The following is a 19,920-nucleotide window of genomic DNA, read 5'->3' on the forward strand; positions in this document are numbered from 1 at the left end:
CTACTTCTCACCAGGTGTGTGGCTTTAAATGTCACTTGTACACCAGTAATTTGCAAAAGTATATCTGTGGCCCAGACCCTGGCATCTTAACTTCTGTGTCAGAAAAATGTCTCACATATAGTGCATCCAAACCAAAATCCTGACCTTCTCCCCGCCCAAAACCTCTTTTACCCAGGCACTCCCAACTTGTTTAATGACAGCTTCACCTTCTGTTGGGCCAAAATCCTTGGAGTCACCTTGACGTGACTCTTCCCTCTGGCACTCATATCCAGCCCATCCAGGAAATTATACAGGCTATGCCTTCAAAATACATTCAGAATCTGACCGGTTTTCACCACCTTCACTGCTCCCATCCCGGGCCAAGGCATCATCCCTCTCTTGGATTACTGCAAAAACCACCTAACTGGTTTCCCTGTTGCTATATTGGTTGTTTCTCTCCAAAATCTCATCTCAATAGCCAGTGTGATTCTTTAAAAGTGCAAGTCAGACTAAGTGAATTTTCTTTCAGAATTCTTTCTGTGACTCCTCACTGCACTCTGAGCAAAAGCCAGAAGTCCTATAATGTCTTGTAAACCCCTCTTTGATTTTGCCCCTTTCTCTATCTTACTCCTTATTATTCTTTTCCTCACTGCTCTGCCTTAGTCACACTGCCCAGATACCAGATATGCTCTGACCTCAGGCCCTTTGCCCTTGGTGTTTTTTCTATCTATATAGAGATATAAATAGCTTTATATATATATATATATATATATATATATATATATATATATATATATATACACACACACACACACACACACACACACACACACATATACACATACACACATATATATATGTATATATATACATACACACACACACACACACACACACACATATATATAGTGCTGTAATATAAATAGCTCATTCCCATCCACAGGTCTTTGTTCAGATGCCATTTTCAAATCTCAGAAAGGATTATAACGTCCATCCCTCAGTATGTCTCATCCCACTCTATTTTTCCCCATAATGCTTATCACTTGCTAATATGTTGTTTCACTTATTCATTTACTGTGGTTAATAGCTTTTCCCTCCTTCAGCTGCAGTGTAAGATCCATGGAAGCAAGGGTTCTGTATATTTTGTTAACCTGGCATGGTACCTGGAACGTTGCAGATGTTGAGTATATCTTTTCATTAAGATGTAAGTTACCCACCATACAATTCACCCCTTTAAAATATTCATTTCAGTGGTGTTTAGCATATCCACAGAGTTGTACAACCATCATCACGGTCAATTCTAGAACATGGTCATCAGCCCCAGAAAAAAACCCATATCCATTAGCTCCAATCACCCCATTCTCTCCAGGCTTAGGGAATCACCAGTCTGTTTTATGTCTTTTTAGATTTGCCAATATCTAAATGATCTATAGGCAAGTAAGAGGGATGACAACTCTTTCCCACACACATTTTGAGTGTTGAGGGTATTAAGACAACCGTCTACGGAGAAAGCCCTCGAGGGAAGTGCGTCCCCAGGGGAGTCATTCCTGTAACCCAGCCTCATGTTGAGATCACATGGAAGTGAACTTTTAAAACAAATCAATGTCGATTGAAGTAGAATCACTAGTGATGGCAGGCTGCCTGTTGGCAGCTGTGGAAAGCTCTCATGGATTCCAGTATGCAGCCTAGGGTTGAGAACCACTGCTTAAGTGAGAACTGATGTTTTGGTGAAGATGAGCAGGTCGTGGGAGCAAGGTTATTTGATCTGAATTGGACCATGATTCTAAAGGGTGTGTGGGAAGAGTTGCAGAATGTGCATCTTGGGGGTGTGAGTCTGGGGGCTGGGTCGGGAAGGAACAGCAGCAGAGTGGTGACTGAAAGGATAGGGACAGTGGGCGTACATGGCCTTGAGGGTCCAAATTAAACTGTTACTTAACATGATTTTTATCCAGAGAATAGCTTAGAAGGTAGTGACTGAACAAGACAAGGTAATGGGCATACATGGCCCATGGGTCCAAGTAAAATTGTTACCCAAAATTGTTTCCATCTAGAGTTATTGTCCTCTGGGCACTCAGGTGGAAAGACGGACAAGTTCATGGAGACATTTACGCTCTCCTCATCGATGTGACCGAGAAGTTAAAGACAGAACAAATACATGGGGTTATTAGTGGTGGTAGCCTTTCTAAGCCTCAGTGCCCTAAGCGAAAACAAGCAAACAACCAGAGATAGCTTCTTTGCAGAACTCTTATAAGTTACCTGAGACATGGAAAAGAGTGAATGTATGTGAATAAATTTTGTAAGGCCTTATAAATGTTAGGTTTTTTTGTCACCTAGAAATGTGAGTGGTGGTTTTTTGTTTTTTTTCAGTTCAGCAACCCTGTGTGTTTTTGTTTTTCTTGAATTCCAGTATAATTAACATACAGTTAATACTAGTTTTGGGAATACGAAAGAGTGATTCAGCACTTTCATACATCACCTGGTGCTCAGCATGATAAGTGTACTCTTGAATCTCCCTAATTCCCCCATCTTCCACCCACCTCCTCTCTGGTAACTGTCCGTCTGTTCTTTGTATTTAACCATGTGGTTTTTTGCTTTGTCTCTTTTTTTGTTCTTTTGTTTTATTTCTTAAATTCTACATATGAGCAAAATCATATAACATTTGTCTTTCCCTGACTGACTTACTTAGCCTTATACTCTCTGGCTCCATCCATGTTGTTGCACATGACAAGATTTCATTCTTTTTAATGGCTGCGTAATATTCTATTATACATATACCACTTCTTTATCCATCTATGGATGGACACTTGAGCTACTTCCATAATTTGGCTATTATAAGTGATGCTGCAGTGAACATAGGGGTGCCTAGGTCCTTTTGGATTAGTGTTTTCATATTCTGTGGGTAAATACACAGTAATGCAGTTACTGGGTCATTTGGTAATTCCATTTTTAATTTTTGGGGGGACTCTCCATACTGCTTTCCACAGTGGCTGCACCAGTTTGCATTCCCATAAGCAGTGCAAAAGTCTTCCTTGGGGAAGTGAAAGTGTCATCTCATCAGAAGGTTCCCTTTCTTCCTTTGGAATATGCCACTTGGTTAGTTTTCAGAGGATTCCGATACACATGTGGTGTTAGGATTAGTTTGGGTTGATTCATGGCATGTACATCCATCCTTCTCCTTCTCTTGAGTAGAAGCTTCTTCTCTGTAGAGGGGAGCCTCTTTGTTTTTGTTTTTCCCCACCTCATATCATAGTGGCACCCGGGCTGACCCTTAGGTTGATGCTACTGAATGAAGCAATTAGATGGAGCCTTCTGGATTTGCAAAGCTGACTTGAGACATAAAGGGCTCCCTTTTTTGTGTTTCGTTTCCAGACTCATTTTCCTTTCTGCATACTTCTTCAAGGACTTAGGAAGAAAAGAGTGAATTAAAAAGACACATGTGAAATGAGGTTTATATTCCCCAGCCTAAACCTAGGGTAAAGTTTATTATGAAAATGATTACTATAGTCTAAATACCAAAAAATATATTTTAATTAAAAAAATTTCTTTGTGCACTTATGCAACCACCTATTTGAACATAATACTGTCAAGAAAATATCCTAAAATTTGTTTGTGAAAATTTAAGTCTCAAGGTATTGCACAACATTTATGATATTCTTTACTATGAGTCACCTGCTTTATTTCCCCTGCTAGATTAAACTGACCCTTTATAAAAAGGGGGACTTCTCTTTGATCCCCTGCACTCAACTGTGTGCACAGTAGGTGCTCAAACAGTTGAAACTACCAAATTCGGACACAAGACATACATGTATACTTTCTCTTACTCCTTTTAGCATCAGACATTAAAGTTATTTCAAACCTCCAGTTGCTTCAAGTTGTTTGCATTAAGTAGAAGTTAAAGCCACAGATCCCTTGCTGATAGGAGGATGCTTATTCGAAAAGATATGATTTTTCTTGTGTCTTTAAGAAAATTGTGTGTCAATACCAAGGCTGTTGTTCATCCCACTAGGAGACTGAGTTTGATTTATTTCTAAGGTAACACTGTGGTCAGAGACAGTAGGAATGTTACGCTGCTTTTCCTATATGTGTTCATATCAGTGGTACTTTTCCTATATGTATTCATATCCAGTAGCTCTACTGGAGGAATTCTTCTGGCACCTTCTTTGCTGAAGCTCCATGGTCAACCAGTCAGTCAGACTCCTGCTGCTGCTGCGACACCCCCCGCGTCCAACCCACCCCAAGTAGGGCTCTTACTGCCCTCTCTTCTGAGGGCATGTTTCCATATTAGCCCCCCCCCCCCCCCCGCCACCCAGCCATGGGACTAGCTCCTTACTCATCTTGCTCATTACGGGGTCTCCAGATGCTGTTTCTTATGGAGGAGCTACTCCATAAATATTTGGTGATTGATGACCAAATGAATAAATTTCTTAACAAATTCTTTCCTATAATCTTATTTTTTGTAAAGTTGCTTTTGTAAAGAATTATCCTTATTCTTTAAAATCGATTTCTTAGGGTGGCGCCTGGGTGGCTCAGTTGGTTGAGCGTCCGACTTCAGCTGATTTCACGGTTCATGAGTTTGAGCCCCAGGTCAGGCTCTGTGCTGACAGCTCAGAGCCTGGAGCCTGCTTCACATTCTGTGTCTCCCTCTGTCTTTCTGCTCCTCCCCCACTCACACTCTGACTCTCTCTCAAAAATGAATAAAACATTTAAAAATGTAAAAAAGAAGATATTAAAACAGATATCTTAGGGCACCTGGGTGGCTCCGTCGGTTAAGCATCCAACTTCAGCTCATGTCATGATTTCACGGTTTATGAGTTCAAGCCCCATAGTGGGCTCTGCACTGTCACTGCGGAGCCTGCTTGGGATTCTCTCTCTGTTTCTCTCTCTCTCTCTCTCTCTCTCTCTCTCTCTCTCTCTCTGCCCGTCCCCATCTCATGCTTTCTGTCTCAAAATAAGTAAATAAACCTTAAAAGTTAAATCAAATAATTAAATAGGTTTCTCTTTGCCTCTCAAAGGAGACAGCTCCTCCCTTTGCAATGCTCCTTTCCACATTGACAGGGCATACAATTCCCTCTCAGAGGAGAGGCCACCATGTCAGTTCCTGGGCACAGCCAGCAAGCCAATGGAGTTCCTGCAGACAGGATACCTTCCATTACCCTATCCAAGAAAGAGAAGTCATCTCTTGTAGGGTTGGCCTGGAGTAAAAAGGATGAAATGCCTGAGCAAGATAGTGCATTTTAGCTTTGCTTATGTGGGGGTGATTACTCCATTGAAGCGAATGCATTTCTGTTGGCCTGCAATCCTTCCCAGTATCTAATTCCCTCTCACCTTGTTGGAGCAGCTGCCGATGTATGTAGACGGCAGAGTCCCTTTCACTTGAAGTCAGATGCAATAATAAACCAGATGTTGAATACTGCAGTTGACAGAATTCTGAGAGGTAAAAATACCGTACTTACAAGGTTGAATTCTGTTTCACAGCGAGAGTTTTATTTGGCTTCTGAGAGTCCAGAGAGAATTCACATGTGTTCTCCAGGCTTTGGTCTCTCGTTTTCTTGTCTGTCATGCTGAGTCTTTTGCTCTGCCACACTGGCAGTTTATTGCATTCAACTCTGATTTTCAAGGTTTCCATCCCAATAACCGAAGGCCTGGACTTAATTGCCATGTTGACGGATGATGCTACAATCGCCACCTGGAATAACGAAGGGCTGCCCAGTGACAGAATGTCAACCGAAAATGCCGCTATCCTAACACACTGTGAGCGCTGGCCTCTGATGATAGATCCCCAGCAGCAGGGAATTAAGTGGATCAAGAATAAGTATGGAACTGACCTGAAAGTCACACACTTGGGCCAGAAAGGGTATGTGAGATCAGAAGGATTGGCTTTCTGCTAAGCTGCTGTGAAATGGGTCTCATTTCTCCGAAGTCCTGGCATTTGCTAGACCCCTCTGCTACTGTGCAGTGTGACAGTATGGCATACATTGTTTATCTCCTCGCTCCTGTTTCACGTAAAGTATTTTCGCTGGAAGGTCATTTATGTTGGGTGGCAGCCACTTAATCGGAAGATGAAATTAGGTTGAAGATTGGAACAAACACTGTGCCTGAGTGGAAAAATAGGTCATTTCCCTAAGGCCAAGAATGAAAATTAGATGTACCGTAATCCTTTAGGGCATTTGACATATGGCGACACAAGAATTGTCACCTGCATATATAGGCCTAATGGTGATTAGAATCCTATTTCTGAACATATACTTTGCCTAGAGTAGGATTGCAACATGGCTACAAGTCCCAACATGGAATGCCTTAAGATCATTTCTTCGTCACATTTTACATACAGTTTTTGAGAACTGAATCTACTGAGACTTTCTGTCTTTGGGTCCTCATGACAATACTGTATGATAAATAAAGTCTTGTATGTAGTTGGTTTTCAGTTAATTCTGAATACTTTTAGACTTACTAGTACTTCATTTGACCCTTTTTTCATCTATTCACACATAAAGTGAAATAAGGAATTTCTGCAGTCGTGCAGATAAATATACTCCTTGCTTATCTGAATACTTGGGGAAAATTTTTTTTGAAGGGGAGAAACTATTTTTGGAGAGTGAGAATGAATGGAGAATTTGGAGAATGAGAATATAGTGATAATTTACCACTTACCACAACAGAACCTAAAGGTTTTTTTTTAAATGAATGTTTGACAAAACCACAAGGCATTTAATATATTTTGAATTTTTTATCAAAAAAAGACCTGTTAAATTAGTTTAAATTTATGATGTTTGGATAAGTTACATTTGTCTCAACCATGGTTATTGTCACAAGAACTAATTTACCCATGGACTTAGTCATACTGTTCAATTTCACTTGGAAAATATCACTGTGTAATTCATCTCAAAATGTACTCATTATTTTCTATGTAATCTAATTGAATACTATATGAAAGTTTTCTCTAAGTTTGTCTCACTAAAAAAAATCTACATTACATCAAATATAATTTCAATAATTTGGAACATTTTCCCTGTGCTTATTGACATCTTATGATTTCAATTGTGATTGGATTTTAAGGTTTTTGAATGCCATTGAAACCGCCTTGGCCTTTGGAGATGTCATCTTAGTTGAAAATCTGGAGGAAACAATAGATCCGGTCCTTGATCCACTGCTTGGCAGGAACACAATTAAAAAGGGGAAGTAAGTGTTTTTGAATTTTTAACAAATATTTTGTGCTGCATATGAGTGTGATAGCTTTGTTTGTCAGTCTCAGGATCAAGCATAGTCCACTGGAATCTTCTTAGTGATGGTTCTGAGTTTTCATTCCATGGCACCTACATTCCAAGACAAAAGCAACCTCAAACCTTACCCAGACTTTCAGACTGTTTCCTTGATAGGTTTAGATTCATGTTAGACAATTCCTGATTTATAAACCACAAAACGCATTGCCACAAAGCTGAGGGTAGTTGCTCCTTTATCAGTTCACCCCAAAGAAGTTTAAGAGTTGGCAAAACACCTAGTGTGTTTGCCTAAACTGCAGATCTCTTGTATCCTAAGTCCACACACTTTGTTTTAATTCAGCGTCATCCAGCGTAATGACATCCACAACATGAGGGTTTTGCCATGTTAGTGCTCTTTTCTAATAAACTTGAGATACTTGTAAGCATTAAACTCGTCATTGGGCCTCTGAAATCATTCCCAAACCAGCAGCGGTGCCACCAACAAGTAGGAACACCCCCAGTGAGCTCTAGTTCCTTCCAAATAGCTGCCATTCCCCCTGGACACCCCACTCTCCAGGACATTCTCCCCGGGCACTGAAGCCACTTCTAAGTAGTCATCACAGCACTTGCTATAAATGTGTTCAAGGTCACCTGTAGCAAGTATGTCTCTGACCAAGCCTGTGTGGGCTCACACGGGCTTGTGACATTCCATAGGCTCCCTGTGCCTCTTCTCTCAGGACACCAGCCTTCACTAGACTTACTTCACTGCCTTTCCTTCCCTTTTGTTGTTGTTGTTATTGTTTTTCCTTCACAGAGGGATCATTTCAGAATTTTCCCAACACCCTTTTTTTTTTTTGACATCTAGTCTCAGCCTCAAAGTCACCTGTCTCCTTTCCCATCACCACCTTATTTCTGTCAGTTTTAAGTGGAAATAGGTCTACTTAAGGGTAACTAGCTTCTATTTTTTAAACAGTCCCTAACCGATTAGTATTTATTTTACAAGTAAACCCGTTTCCAGTGACTGACAACTTATAATTGCTTAATAAGCCAAAATTTACCCAGAGTTGCATTTAGAAAAATCTAATAAGCTACTTGACAAACTGTAACTCTGACATAAACATAATTGTAGCTGTGTCTGATGTGTTAAAAATATAGTGTAAAATCCTAAATGCCACTGAAGTGAAATCTTTGTTATTAAGGTTTTGACTCTGTTAGGAAGACCTAAAATTTTTTTATTGACATACTCATTCTGTAGCTTTAAGATGAACCTTTAATAACACAATTTGGGTGTAAGAAATTTGGTCACATTCTCTTTCTCTCTGTCTCTATATATTACTTAAATATAGCTATAGTAAATATGACTATATATATTTCATGTTATATATTATATACTTAAATATATAAATGATCTAAATACATAATATAAATTAAATATAATTAAATGTATACACACACACACACACACATATATATATACACACGTATATATATAATCTGAAATTTCCAGGGACTGATGAATTTGAGTCCTAATTTTTCTTCAGCATGAATATAATTATGTACTATTGTGAATCCCAGAAGTCTTTTATTTCACAAACAAACATGTAAAGCATCAAGGCTTTATCACAAACAATCTAGAACGACTTATTTGAAGTTATATTATTACTTAAATATGTACAAATTCTATTAGGTTCTATAGAACAGATCATATCATTCCAGTATTTTTTTTTTAGAAGGTCAGGAGAGTTTTAAATGGTATGTAAGAATTTAACAAATGGTTTTTATCATGTGCATTTGTTACATTTCTACTTTCTAAACTGTTACATGTGGGAACAATGACTTATAAGAGTGTAAATTCAGATCTGTACCTCCAGTTTTTCCTACTTCCCTTTCCCTTGTGGATGTTTTTAGTGTCTTTTTCCAGAGAATCTCAGTGCTGGTGGAGTCCCTGTGTATTGTATCAGTCCCTGAGTAAAACTTCTCTGAGTACTGTTATGCCAGGCACTGTACTGGGTCCTGCAGCTTCAAAGCCCAATAAGGTACAGACCCTGCCTTTAAGGAAGCTACATTTCCTTAGGGGAAAGACAGACGTATAAGCAATAGAAGTAGTATTACAGTGCCTTTGGTGTGATGATAGAAGTTCACATGGCAGGGATTCATCATTTCCATAGTGGAGACTTGGAATGGCTTTGTCGAAAAAAGCACACTTGATCAGATGGACATTTAATAGCAGTGTTGAAAGATGAGTGGACATTTGTCAGGTAGACAAGTGGAGAAGAGAATTTTGGAATGAGGGAACTAATACCAAATAGCAAAACACACAGAAGAGCCCAACAGCTTTGGGAGGACTGCAAATAGGATCCGCATTGAGGGAGAGTCTTGTGCTGGAAGGGAAAAAGGGTAGTAAGGCCTGGGTGAGGTGAAAACAGAGACACTGGCAGGACCCCCCAGAGTGGGGATGTCTGGGCACCCACAGATGTCTTCTAAGTTGGCCTTTTTCTATAGGTTGGTAATTCTATCTCTTTTCCCCAAACACACTAAATGGGCCCATTCCTATCAGTAATGCTAGTTGACAACAGCAGTGGTTCTTTTTTTTTTTTTTTTAAGTTTATCTATTTTGAGAGAGAGAGAGAGAGTGTGTGTGTGTGCACACAAGGGAGGGGCAGAAGGAGAGTGAGAGAGAGAGAATCCCAAGCAGGCTCGGCACTGACAGAGCCCAGTGTGGGGCTCCATCCCATGAAACATGAGATCCTGACCTCAGCCAAAATCAAGAGTCGGACACTTAACTGAGCCACCCAGGCACCCCAACAATAGCAGTGGTTCTTGACCAAAGGACCTTGTCCTCCTGGAATAAGAAATCTGTAGTCTCCTTATTTTCACTTGAGAATCATGAGCGTAAGTCAGTGGGGAAACTAGTGAAGACTGGTAAGTATCCTAGGATAGTAACATAATCACATTTGTTTCTGAAAGGACCTGCTATTGGTGGTGTGAAGTATTGATTGAAGGAGCATGGACCTAGGGCCAGGATCTAATTAACAATTATAATCATCCAGTTGAGATATAATATGACCCTAAACTAAGGGATACTAGAGAGAGAGAGGAGAGGACAAATGAAAGGATTCTCAAGGAGTTAATTTCATCAGTTCATGGTCATTAATGGGATTTTGTTAGGGAAAAAAAGGAAGGTTTAAGGGTAATTTCTAGTCTTCTGCCAAGCTAAATGATGTTGGGATTTACAGAGAAATGTGGTAGGGAAAGAGGTAATGATTTCACTTATTAGAAACTCGGAGATTGAGGTGCTACTTTAAGATTCTCAAAAAAGGAAGTCTAAGAAGCCAATGGACATGTAAGTTATAGAGCCTGATAAAGAGACCTTGGCTGACCACGTAGATTGGGGAATATCTACACAGAGAGGTAGTTAAACCAGCCTGGTAGATGTGATCATTTTGAAACATGTTGTACAGTCAGAAGATCAGAGATCTTCACAGATGACAAAATGGGGACTAAAAGAATGACTAAATGTCCTCTCAGATGACCTAGTGATGTGGATTTGGAGTTATGGAGGGGATCTGGAGCCAAAAGCCAAGAAAGAATTCTTGAGACATTTTTGGTGCCAAAAGGTGGGGTTTTTTTAAGCACAGGCACAGGACCTGGGACAGAAAGACCTGCCCCTGGATTGTGAGGAGTTGACCACATACTTGGGAGTTGGGGGAGGTAAAGGCAAGGTAAGTTTCCAAAAGGAATTTCATCTGCCAAAGAAGATACTGAGATCCTAGGGGCCTAGCTATTGTCAAACTAAGGTGGTTTTTCCCTCTAGCAAAGCATTAACTTTAAGATAGTTCCTGGAGGAATGTATACTCTACCTATCTCTAGTATTTGTCAGTAGGCTGTAGGTTATAAGGAAATTTAATTTTATCTACCATTTCCTTCTGCCTTTGTTTCCCACATCACTATGACTCTCTGACAGTTAATACATATGTTGGAAACATAATTTCTGAACTTTTTTTTCCAAATAAATAGTCACTACCACCTTTCAGTAGAATTCCTATGAATGCTGCTTGGCCACTGTTACTCTTCCTACTCTTTTTCCCCTAAACCTTGTTTATTTTCTCATCAATGTTTTGGAATATATATATACATATATATATATATATATATATATATATATATATATATATATATATATATATAATTTTTTTTTTACCTACAACTTACAGTGTAATTCAGACCTTTCATTTCTTCATGCTGAATGAGGTAACGTCTTTACAGTCTCTCTCTGCTCACTCCTCTCCAACCCAGAGAGTGATTACGATAATCTTTTCCTAACACCGCTTCTGTCACTCACCTGTCGAAGAACCCATTAAGAATTCTGTGTTGTTGGCGCACCTGGGTGGCTCAGTTGGTTAAGCCTCGGACTTCTACTCAGGTTATGATCTCGCGGTTTGTGACTTCAAGCCCCGTGTCGGGCTCTGTGCTGACAGCTCAGAGCCTGGAGCCTGCTTCCGATTCTGTGCCTCCCTCTCTCCCTGCCCCTCCCATGCTCGTGCTCTGTCTCTCTCTGTCTCTTGATAATAAGTAAACGTTTAAAAAAATTTTTTTTTAAAAAAGAATTCTCTGTTGCCTGTTACATTGAATTGAAGCTCTTCTGTGAAGCTTAGGAAATGCTTTACCTATTTGATACTTCCATATTCCCTTCATTCACACAGATTAATTACCCCCTCCTATGATAGGCTGTTTTACTTACCTTTCTGCAAATCCCAAATTCACTTAATTCAGAATTCACCTGCCACTTAATTTATTAAATGAGAATTTTAAGTTTCCACTTTCAGGGCTTCCCATGCACAGTCCATTCTGTACTGGGCCACTGTGTCATTTTGCCTTTATCTGTCTGTCTTAGAATATGTGTAATTTTTTTTCACTCCTATCTGTATTAGACTACAAGTTCTCTATGGGTAAGAAATACATACTGTATGTCTTTAAAAAGATGAATAAACCAAAGTAAAAATAAAACAATAAAAACATAGACTTATATTTCGGGTATTATGGCAGAGTAGATGTGTGAATGCTGAAAAGCAACTAAATATGTTAACATATTCACATCTTTTGGCACTTGGTTGACCAAAAAAAATAAAGGACTATAGGAATCAAATAGGCAGGGAACACCGAAGCTGGTTTTCTTCCTGAGGGCACCTGCTAAAACGTAATGACCTGGGTCTCTGTTTTGGTGGATACCTAGAACTTGGACCAAGCCATTTGAGGGTGTGAAGTCAGCTAAGAGACTCCTGTATAATGCTAGAAACTGTAGGGGCCCTACCTTCTTCTTAAGGGTAAATTTGTTAAAAACTAAACAAAACCCAGCCCTGCAGAAAGGAACGCTTTCCTTCTTGTACTTTGGCCCTGAAAAGAGATGGAAAAACATCCTGTGAGAGTTCCTAATCAGAAACCATCCCTCTCGTAAATGTTCAAGACAAATTTTTACTTATATGCCCTAAAAACCTCAAACCAATAACTTATTTTTCAGTGGCATTGGATAGGTCATACTCCAATGTATTTGGCAGAAGCAAACAAAAATGCTGTCAGGAATTATGTACGTAACCCTAGGCTTTAGAGGATTGTACGAGATACCATTTCAAAGTATCTGTGAGTTCACAGACAGAAATCACAGAACACAAGGAGATATGGCATCATGAGCAAGAGCCAGTGGAAGCATCAGTAACAGCATCCTTCTCCTTTCTGCTTTATTTTGATTTTCCTTGAATGTCAATAAGGGTATGTTTATTGCCTTCCATGGATTGTGTATTGTTAACTTTTGCTAATGTTTTCCATTAGATTTTTCATGAATTTCTTTCGTTCCTCACTTTTTTTTTTGGCTTCCACTCGTTGTACTCTTTCCAACATGATGTTGAATTTATTGTTTCTTTGAATATACATTTTTCCATCTTTTCCCTAGGACTCGCTATGGGAGGAAAAGTTAATGCAGTGATTAATCCACAGTCTTGAACTAGCTATGTAAATATTTTCAAGAGAGGGGCGCCTGGGTGGCTCAGTTGGTTGAGCATCCGACTTCAGCTCAGGTCGTGATCTCACCGTTCGTGAGTTCGAGCCCCGCGTCGGGCTCTGTGCTGACAGCTCAGAGCCTGGAGCCTGCTTCCGATTCTGTGTCTCCCTCTCTCTCTGCTCCTTCCCTGCTCATGCTCTGTCTCTCTCTCTGTCTCAAAAATAAATAAAACATTAAAAAAAAACTTAAAAAAATATTTTCAAGAGAGACTTTAAGGTTGTGAGGTGGGGCTTATGTACTAGCATGTAGTTGTCAGAAATTGGCCCTTGGAGGGGACCCGGGGGGCTTAGTCTATTGAGCAGCCAATTCTTGATTTCAGCTCAGGTCATGATCCCAGGGTTGTGAAACTGAGCCCCACATCAGGGTGCATGCATGGAGCCTGCTTAGGATTTTCTCTCTCCCCCCTTTCCTCTGCCCCTCTCCCCCATTCTCTCTCTTTCTCTCTCAAATAAATAAGTAAATAAATAATTGAAAAAATAGCACCAGGGTAGAAGAAGTAGGATAAAATTTGGTTCAAATCTTGGCCCGATACCCTCCAGTTTGGTGATGTGGAATAAGTTGTTTAGGCCATTTTTCTACGTTTACATTTTCTTACCTGGTGAGGAAAAAAATACAAACTGAGCATAGCACACATAGGTAGTCAGAATAGATTATGTCTCTTGAATCTTGAACCACTGATAAGTACAGTGAGAGTATGAATCAGAGACTAAGCCAGAGATCCAGAAGTGTAAGCCGTTGTTTTTTGGACGTGGGACGTGTGAAAAAGGAATCAGTCATATCTTTTGATGTTTTAAGTTGCCTCCTAAGAACAATAGAGAGTTTTGGTCATTTAAGTTGTATTATTTAATGCTGATACATATAAAATACGTAACATATAAGATTATATAAAGCATAATGATAAATTAGATAAGTATCTTCCATTCAAATTATGAACTAAATTCTTTAAGCTGCCTTTGTGCTCCTCTCATTTCCCATTGGGCCTCCTCTCCCGAAGGTAGTATTCTAAATTTTGTTATCATTTCAAAGCTTTATTTAAAATAGTTTCATTTATTTTTGTTTGAGTTGGGGCTTTACAAAAATGTCACATAGTGTGTGTGTGTGTGTGTGTGTGTGTATAAAGGGATTTGAAGTTTCTACTATTAGGTGTCTAAGACTTACCCATATTCTTCTAGCTCTAATTGTTTCATTTTCATCATTGAAATAGTGGTGTCACTTTACCGCAATTTATTAAATGTTCTTATTGAAGGGACTTGAGGTTATGTTTATGTTTTCTATTCTAAGAAGCCAGGCTGCTATGAATGGTAACATACTGATGGTTCGTTTATGCATCTACAGGTGCACACAGCAAGAGATTCTTCATAGTTCGTATTCTGGAGCAGAAGAGTTAAGGTGTAGAGTGTGTGCACAATAAGCTTTAAAACACAACACCAAATTGTTGTCCATAGTGTTCCTAGAAATTCAAATGCTCCCCACCAGTGTGTAAGAACTTTGGTGTGTTTGAGAGAACGGAGGTAGGAACTTTGACTCATCTGCTGTTTTGTGTAATACAGTAGAGTTCTGTATGGACTACTATTAGCCACCTCTGCTGAGGAGGAACTATTTTACTTCCTTTTTTTTTTTTCACACCTCTTAGTTTTGAATGGAAAAAATTGAGAATACTCCACATTTTGTTACCAGTTTATAAAAACTTTAAAAGTACTTTGGAATAATGTTTGATATTTTAGTGATAGTAGTATTTTCATCTGACAAAATGTCTGTTTAAACAGGGTAAATGCTTTCTTGTTACTTCATGTAACACTAAGAAAAAAAGAAAAATTTTAAAAATTCATACATGTGCAAACTAGAAGGTGATATGCAAAATTAAAATACATTGGTTGAAGTAAGAATTATTTTTCTTCTAATGCTGTAAATAAAAAGGAGAAAACAATGGTAAAGAAAACTAATGAGAAAAGGTCCATAGGGCTTTTAATAGAAATACCCATTTGTAATATTATAACAGGAACAGAAAAATTGTGAGTTTACCTTGATCACATCCCAGACTAACCTACATGATTATAAATTTTCTGATGGGCCTCCTGTTCTGATGTTCAACAATGAACATTTTGCTTAACTTTTTTTCTAGTCCCTTCTATCATTACATTTCTTTGCTGTCCTGTCTGTGCAATTACCTTTGTGATTATAGACGTTTCCCTTGTATTGTAAAGACAAGATAGCTTGGAAAACAAGGAAAAGAGGATTGCAAAGCGGGTGCATGTCTTCATTGTATCCTATTCCTCCCATGCAGGTGGGATAATCCTTGCATTGCACATTCTTGAAAGTCACATCCCTCACAAAGTTTTCCGCTATTAATAGTGTTTTTGTTTTTTTCAGTTCTGTTTGTTTTAGGGGCCTTTTCTTAACCAATATTAGTTTATTCTTCCTAATAATGAATGTCTGAGAAGATGCTTGTGATAGATATAGCATAGTCCAAAAGTTGAAGTTCATTAATAATTGGAATGTTGTGGAGTATGAAGTAATGAATACTAATTACTCCTTTCATGTCTGACAGCTCCCTGTGGACCAATACATCAGCCCAGACTTTAATTTGGTTCTAGTAATGGTTTCATCAATAGCACATTAAATCTGTGTTTGAGAAGATATACAGTTGAACCTGACCCACATAGTAGATACCACTGTCATAAAATGGCCACAGGCTGACAACAGCTGGGTAATTACAAATAATTAAATCCACCAAACTCCAGACAATCCTAATTTTAAGTAAAATACATCTTATCATATCAATCGACAGAAAACATATCTGGGGAGATTTATCAACATGTACCTTTTCCAAAGCAAATTTACTGGCTTACATATTAGAGAAGCTGCTGATCTGTGAAACATCTTCGTAAAATTATATCTCTTTAATCTGTCAAATCCCCCCCCACAAATATTATTGAAGTAGTTTTTGGACTTTAACCTTAGCTGGAGTAACTTTATTGTAAGATACAATTTCAGATTGTTTCTGAACTTAGAAATATTTTTTAAAAGACATTTTGTACTTTTCCTCTATTCTTCATGTACTTATCCTTTTAATAATAATCTTCAAGTAGCATGCCCTATATAGAAACTTAAAACTAACAGTGAGGTGCCTGCGTGGCTCAGTCACTTAAGTGTCTGACTCTTGATTTTAGAGCAGTTCTGGATCTCTGAGTTGTGAGTTCAAGTTCCACATGGAGTTCGTGCTGGGTATGAAGCCTACTTTAAAAAGATTTAAAAAAACTAACAGAAATATGAGCTATATATTATAAATTTATTTCACAGAAATAATAAGGTAAAAGCTATTTTACAGATATTTATCATGATTGTGTTTCCTAAAAGTGGTACTAAGATTAATAGGGGGAATCGTTTTCAGTTCGCACATTTTCAGTTTGTTCAACATTATTATGTTCCTTGGGTTTGATGCTACATGATTATATTACAGTTGATTATAGATATTTTTAAATGGGGTCTTGGGTGGGACTTTAAAACAATGTTAAATCCCACACTGTGATAAAATGTGCTCTCTTGAGCTGGAAGCTTCTAGTTTTTAAATAAACTCAGGAGGTATGTAGTTCTCTCATTATATCCCTTGTGGGTAGGAATCACTTTATTTTCAAGTTAATTCATGCCCTCCTACGATATAACTCAGCATTCTAGTTTCTCCTAATTTCTAAATTCAAAATAAAGTTGAATTACAGAAAAGACCTTTCTGTTCCTAAATTCAATCCAGATTTTTTTTTTTTTTTGGACACATAGTCGTCTGTGTAGTAGTTGTTTGACTTTATGTGAAGGTAAATTCCAAACAGACCACAGACAAAGAACTTGACCTTATTTTCTTTAAAAAAGCAGTTTTCCTTAAAAAAAAAAATGCAAATGGAACCAGAATTTTTTCATGCTGCCTCATAATATTTCAGTATGGATATATTGAAACATGGTATATATCAAAATATGTGTCACAATATTTAACATATAATGCATACTATATATATTTTCTATATCTCAAAGGAAATAATCTATGATTTTCTTGTTTAGCTTCCATTTTTCTTTCTAAGCAATGGTACCTGGAGTCCTGCACCATGAGTCTTTTTTTTCTTTTTTTTTTTTTTTTTTATAATTCTAATTGAAGTTTGCTTTTATCTGAGAAGGACGTGTTGGTTATATTAACTATATGAAGCAGCAAAACAACTCATTTCTATTCAGGACTTCCTTCCTTTTCCTGCGCCGCCTGGCCAGCTGCGCGGCTTTCAGCCGAAACCTTTCTTGAGGGGCGGGGTTTGACCAACTCTGCGGCCCCTCCTGCTGGGGTTGCTAAGTAACGCGGCCCGCTGCCGCGCGTCCCCGGGTGCTGCAGCCGCGCTCCCGGCCAAGCTGTCCCAGCCAAGCTGTCGCAGCTCCCAAGGCCAGTGGAGAAGCGGCTAATTTTAAACAGCGGGACGTGCAGTGAGGTTTTAGATGTCTATAGAAAAGTGGTTTTTTTTTTCTTTCTTTCATTTCTTGGGTGTGTTTTTACCCCAACCAGTGCGACTGTCTTATTCACTTATCTCAAAACCCACCTGCGATCTCTTTACCTTGACAAACAGGCTCTGATTCCTCCTATTCAGGGAACTTGTGTGAATTGTCCGTCTCAAAGTGAGAACCTTCATTACACTAATACAGTATCTTAGGGAATTTCTGTCTAAACAGCACTATGAGAAAGACTTTGCAACCTTTTTAACAAAAGAGTTGTCGTCGTCGTCATCATCATCATCAAAATAAAGTCTCCTGCAGCCATTCCTAGTCAAGATCCCAGTCTGCCACAGAAGCAGGTCCTGTCCTAAACTGAGTATGTTGCTTTTCCAAATTTTGTTTTAGATGGCAATAAAAAAAAAATAATGATGTTGCTTGTTCATGTGCTCAGAATATCTCATCACTAGGGAAAGTCATTCAGCAGCAACACTAAATCTTGAGAACAGTTCCACCAACAGTATAAGCTACTTCCTTACCTTCCAGATACATACCTTAGATATAAAACGTCCAGGTTGTAATATCCAACTTGAAATTCTCATCTTGATTATGTTGAGATCATGCTGCCTCAACTCACAGAGATTCTGGTTTTCAGGTAAATTTGATGATTGGGAGAAATGTTTCCCCGTGTCTGTCACAGAAATGCTGTGAACTTGGGTTAAGCCATCATTTCATGTGTGTGTGTGTGTTTGTTTTTGTTGTTCTTTTTTTCTTTTAATTTTAGTTAAATCCAAACTAGATGACATATAGTGTAATAATGGTTTCAGGAATAGAATTTAGTGATTCATCACTTACATCTAACACCCGCTGCTCATCCCAACAAGTGTCCTCTGTAATGCCCATCACCCATGTAGTGGTTTTGATGTCATTTGTTTACCAGTCCTTCATAATAATGATGACCTTCTGTGACTTGAAGAAATTAGAAACCTTTTCATTCCAAAACACCTTTCAGCTGAATTTTGAATAAACTTTGAAAGAATTTTGAAATTCGAAATGTATCTGGTTTTTATTTAAACCTGACCTATGGAAAACCAAATTAATAGTTAACTTGTAGATGGTGGTCTTTTATACAATAATTTATTCCACTAACTAGTGAGCATTTTGGTGTTTTTAAAAGACTCTTTTTTTTTTTCCTGAGAGCCAAAAGATAGAAAATTTTTCTCTACTTTATTTTAAAGATTTTATAAATTAATTCATTTTATAAAAATATCTACCAGAAATTACAAGTCTTTGGTTAGACCTGGGCACCTCAGTAATTAGTGCTATTCTCCTTCATAAACAAGGACAGAATTTCTAAGCAAAGATCAGCAGGGCACGTTCTCTGAGCTGTGTCTTTATATTTTTTCTTCTAGCGGCTATAGATGGTTACTGAGTCCATCATATTTTCTCAGTACCCTTTTGTGATCGACGGTCAGACAGGTCAGTGGAGGCTGGGGTCACAAGCTGTCAGTATCAAACAGCAAATTAACCTACAGTGTGCTGTAGTGAAATGAACTTTATACTAGGAGTCTAGAGACCCAGGTTCTAGTCCCAGCTCTGCCACTAAGCTATGTGACCTTGGACAAGTCATAAACTATTTGGGCCCATAAAAAGGAATCAGTTGAATGATCTCTAGGGGCCCTTCTTGCTCTAAAACTACAAGTCTGGTAGGTGAAATAATGTTTTTGATTCACCCTATGTCCTATCCAATAAAACTGTAGTGTTTGTATTATGGAAAATAATTTTATTTCTGATCTGAAGTCACATAATCAGTCACCTGCACACCAGGCAGTGAGAAAAGGGGGCAGGAGAAGGTCACTGTCTTGAAAGGGTGAATAAAAACCCTCTAGGAGCAACCCTACCCAAAGCTTCAGAGATTGCTGCCCCGCGTGATTCTCATGGTGGTGTAATGTCAGGGGCAAGTCCTGTTCGTGGGGGACATGGGGCCAGAAAATGGGTTAAGAACTACTATTTTAAGATAATAGCCACAGTTCCAAGTTTTATGTTGTTCTTCACACCTGCTCTTGCTTCTCATTGGAGTTTAGGTTCAAGAGCTCATAGCTACCCACTATATTCTAGAAGTCATAACCTCTGGACTCCTGTCTTTCACAGAAACAGCGAAGTGATTGTTTGCTTTTCCCACCCCTCTGGTTAACTCCGTTGTTTTTTTGGATCCTTCAAATCATG

The 19,920-nt window shown here is 38.6% G+C and overlaps 1 protein-coding gene across 1 annotated transcript in view; it reads left to right on the forward strand.

The window, feature by feature from the left end:
• Positions 1 to 19,920, forward strand: part of DNAH11 (dynein axonemal heavy chain 11) — a 352,793-nt gene that overhangs the window by 268,962 nt on the left and 63,911 nt on the right. Inside the window, exons 64-65 of the mRNA XM_047094654.1 lie at positions 5,598 to 5,833; positions 7,036 to 7,158. Of these exons, the coding sequence (XP_046950610.1) occupies positions 5,598 to 5,833; positions 7,036 to 7,158 (359 nt within the window). The remainder of the gene's footprint in view (positions 1 to 5,597; positions 5,834 to 7,035; positions 7,159 to 19,920) is intronic.

The sequence above is a fragment of the Lynx rufus genome, unplaced genomic scaffold (genome assembly GCF_022079265.1).
Source record: "Lynx rufus isolate CCGP_SWC_20201006 ecotype Redwood Valley unplaced genomic scaffold, mLynRuf1.p SCAF_4, whole genome shotgun sequence".
In the NCBI taxonomy this organism is placed as follows: Eukaryota; Metazoa; Chordata; class Mammalia; order Carnivora; family Felidae; genus Lynx; species Lynx rufus.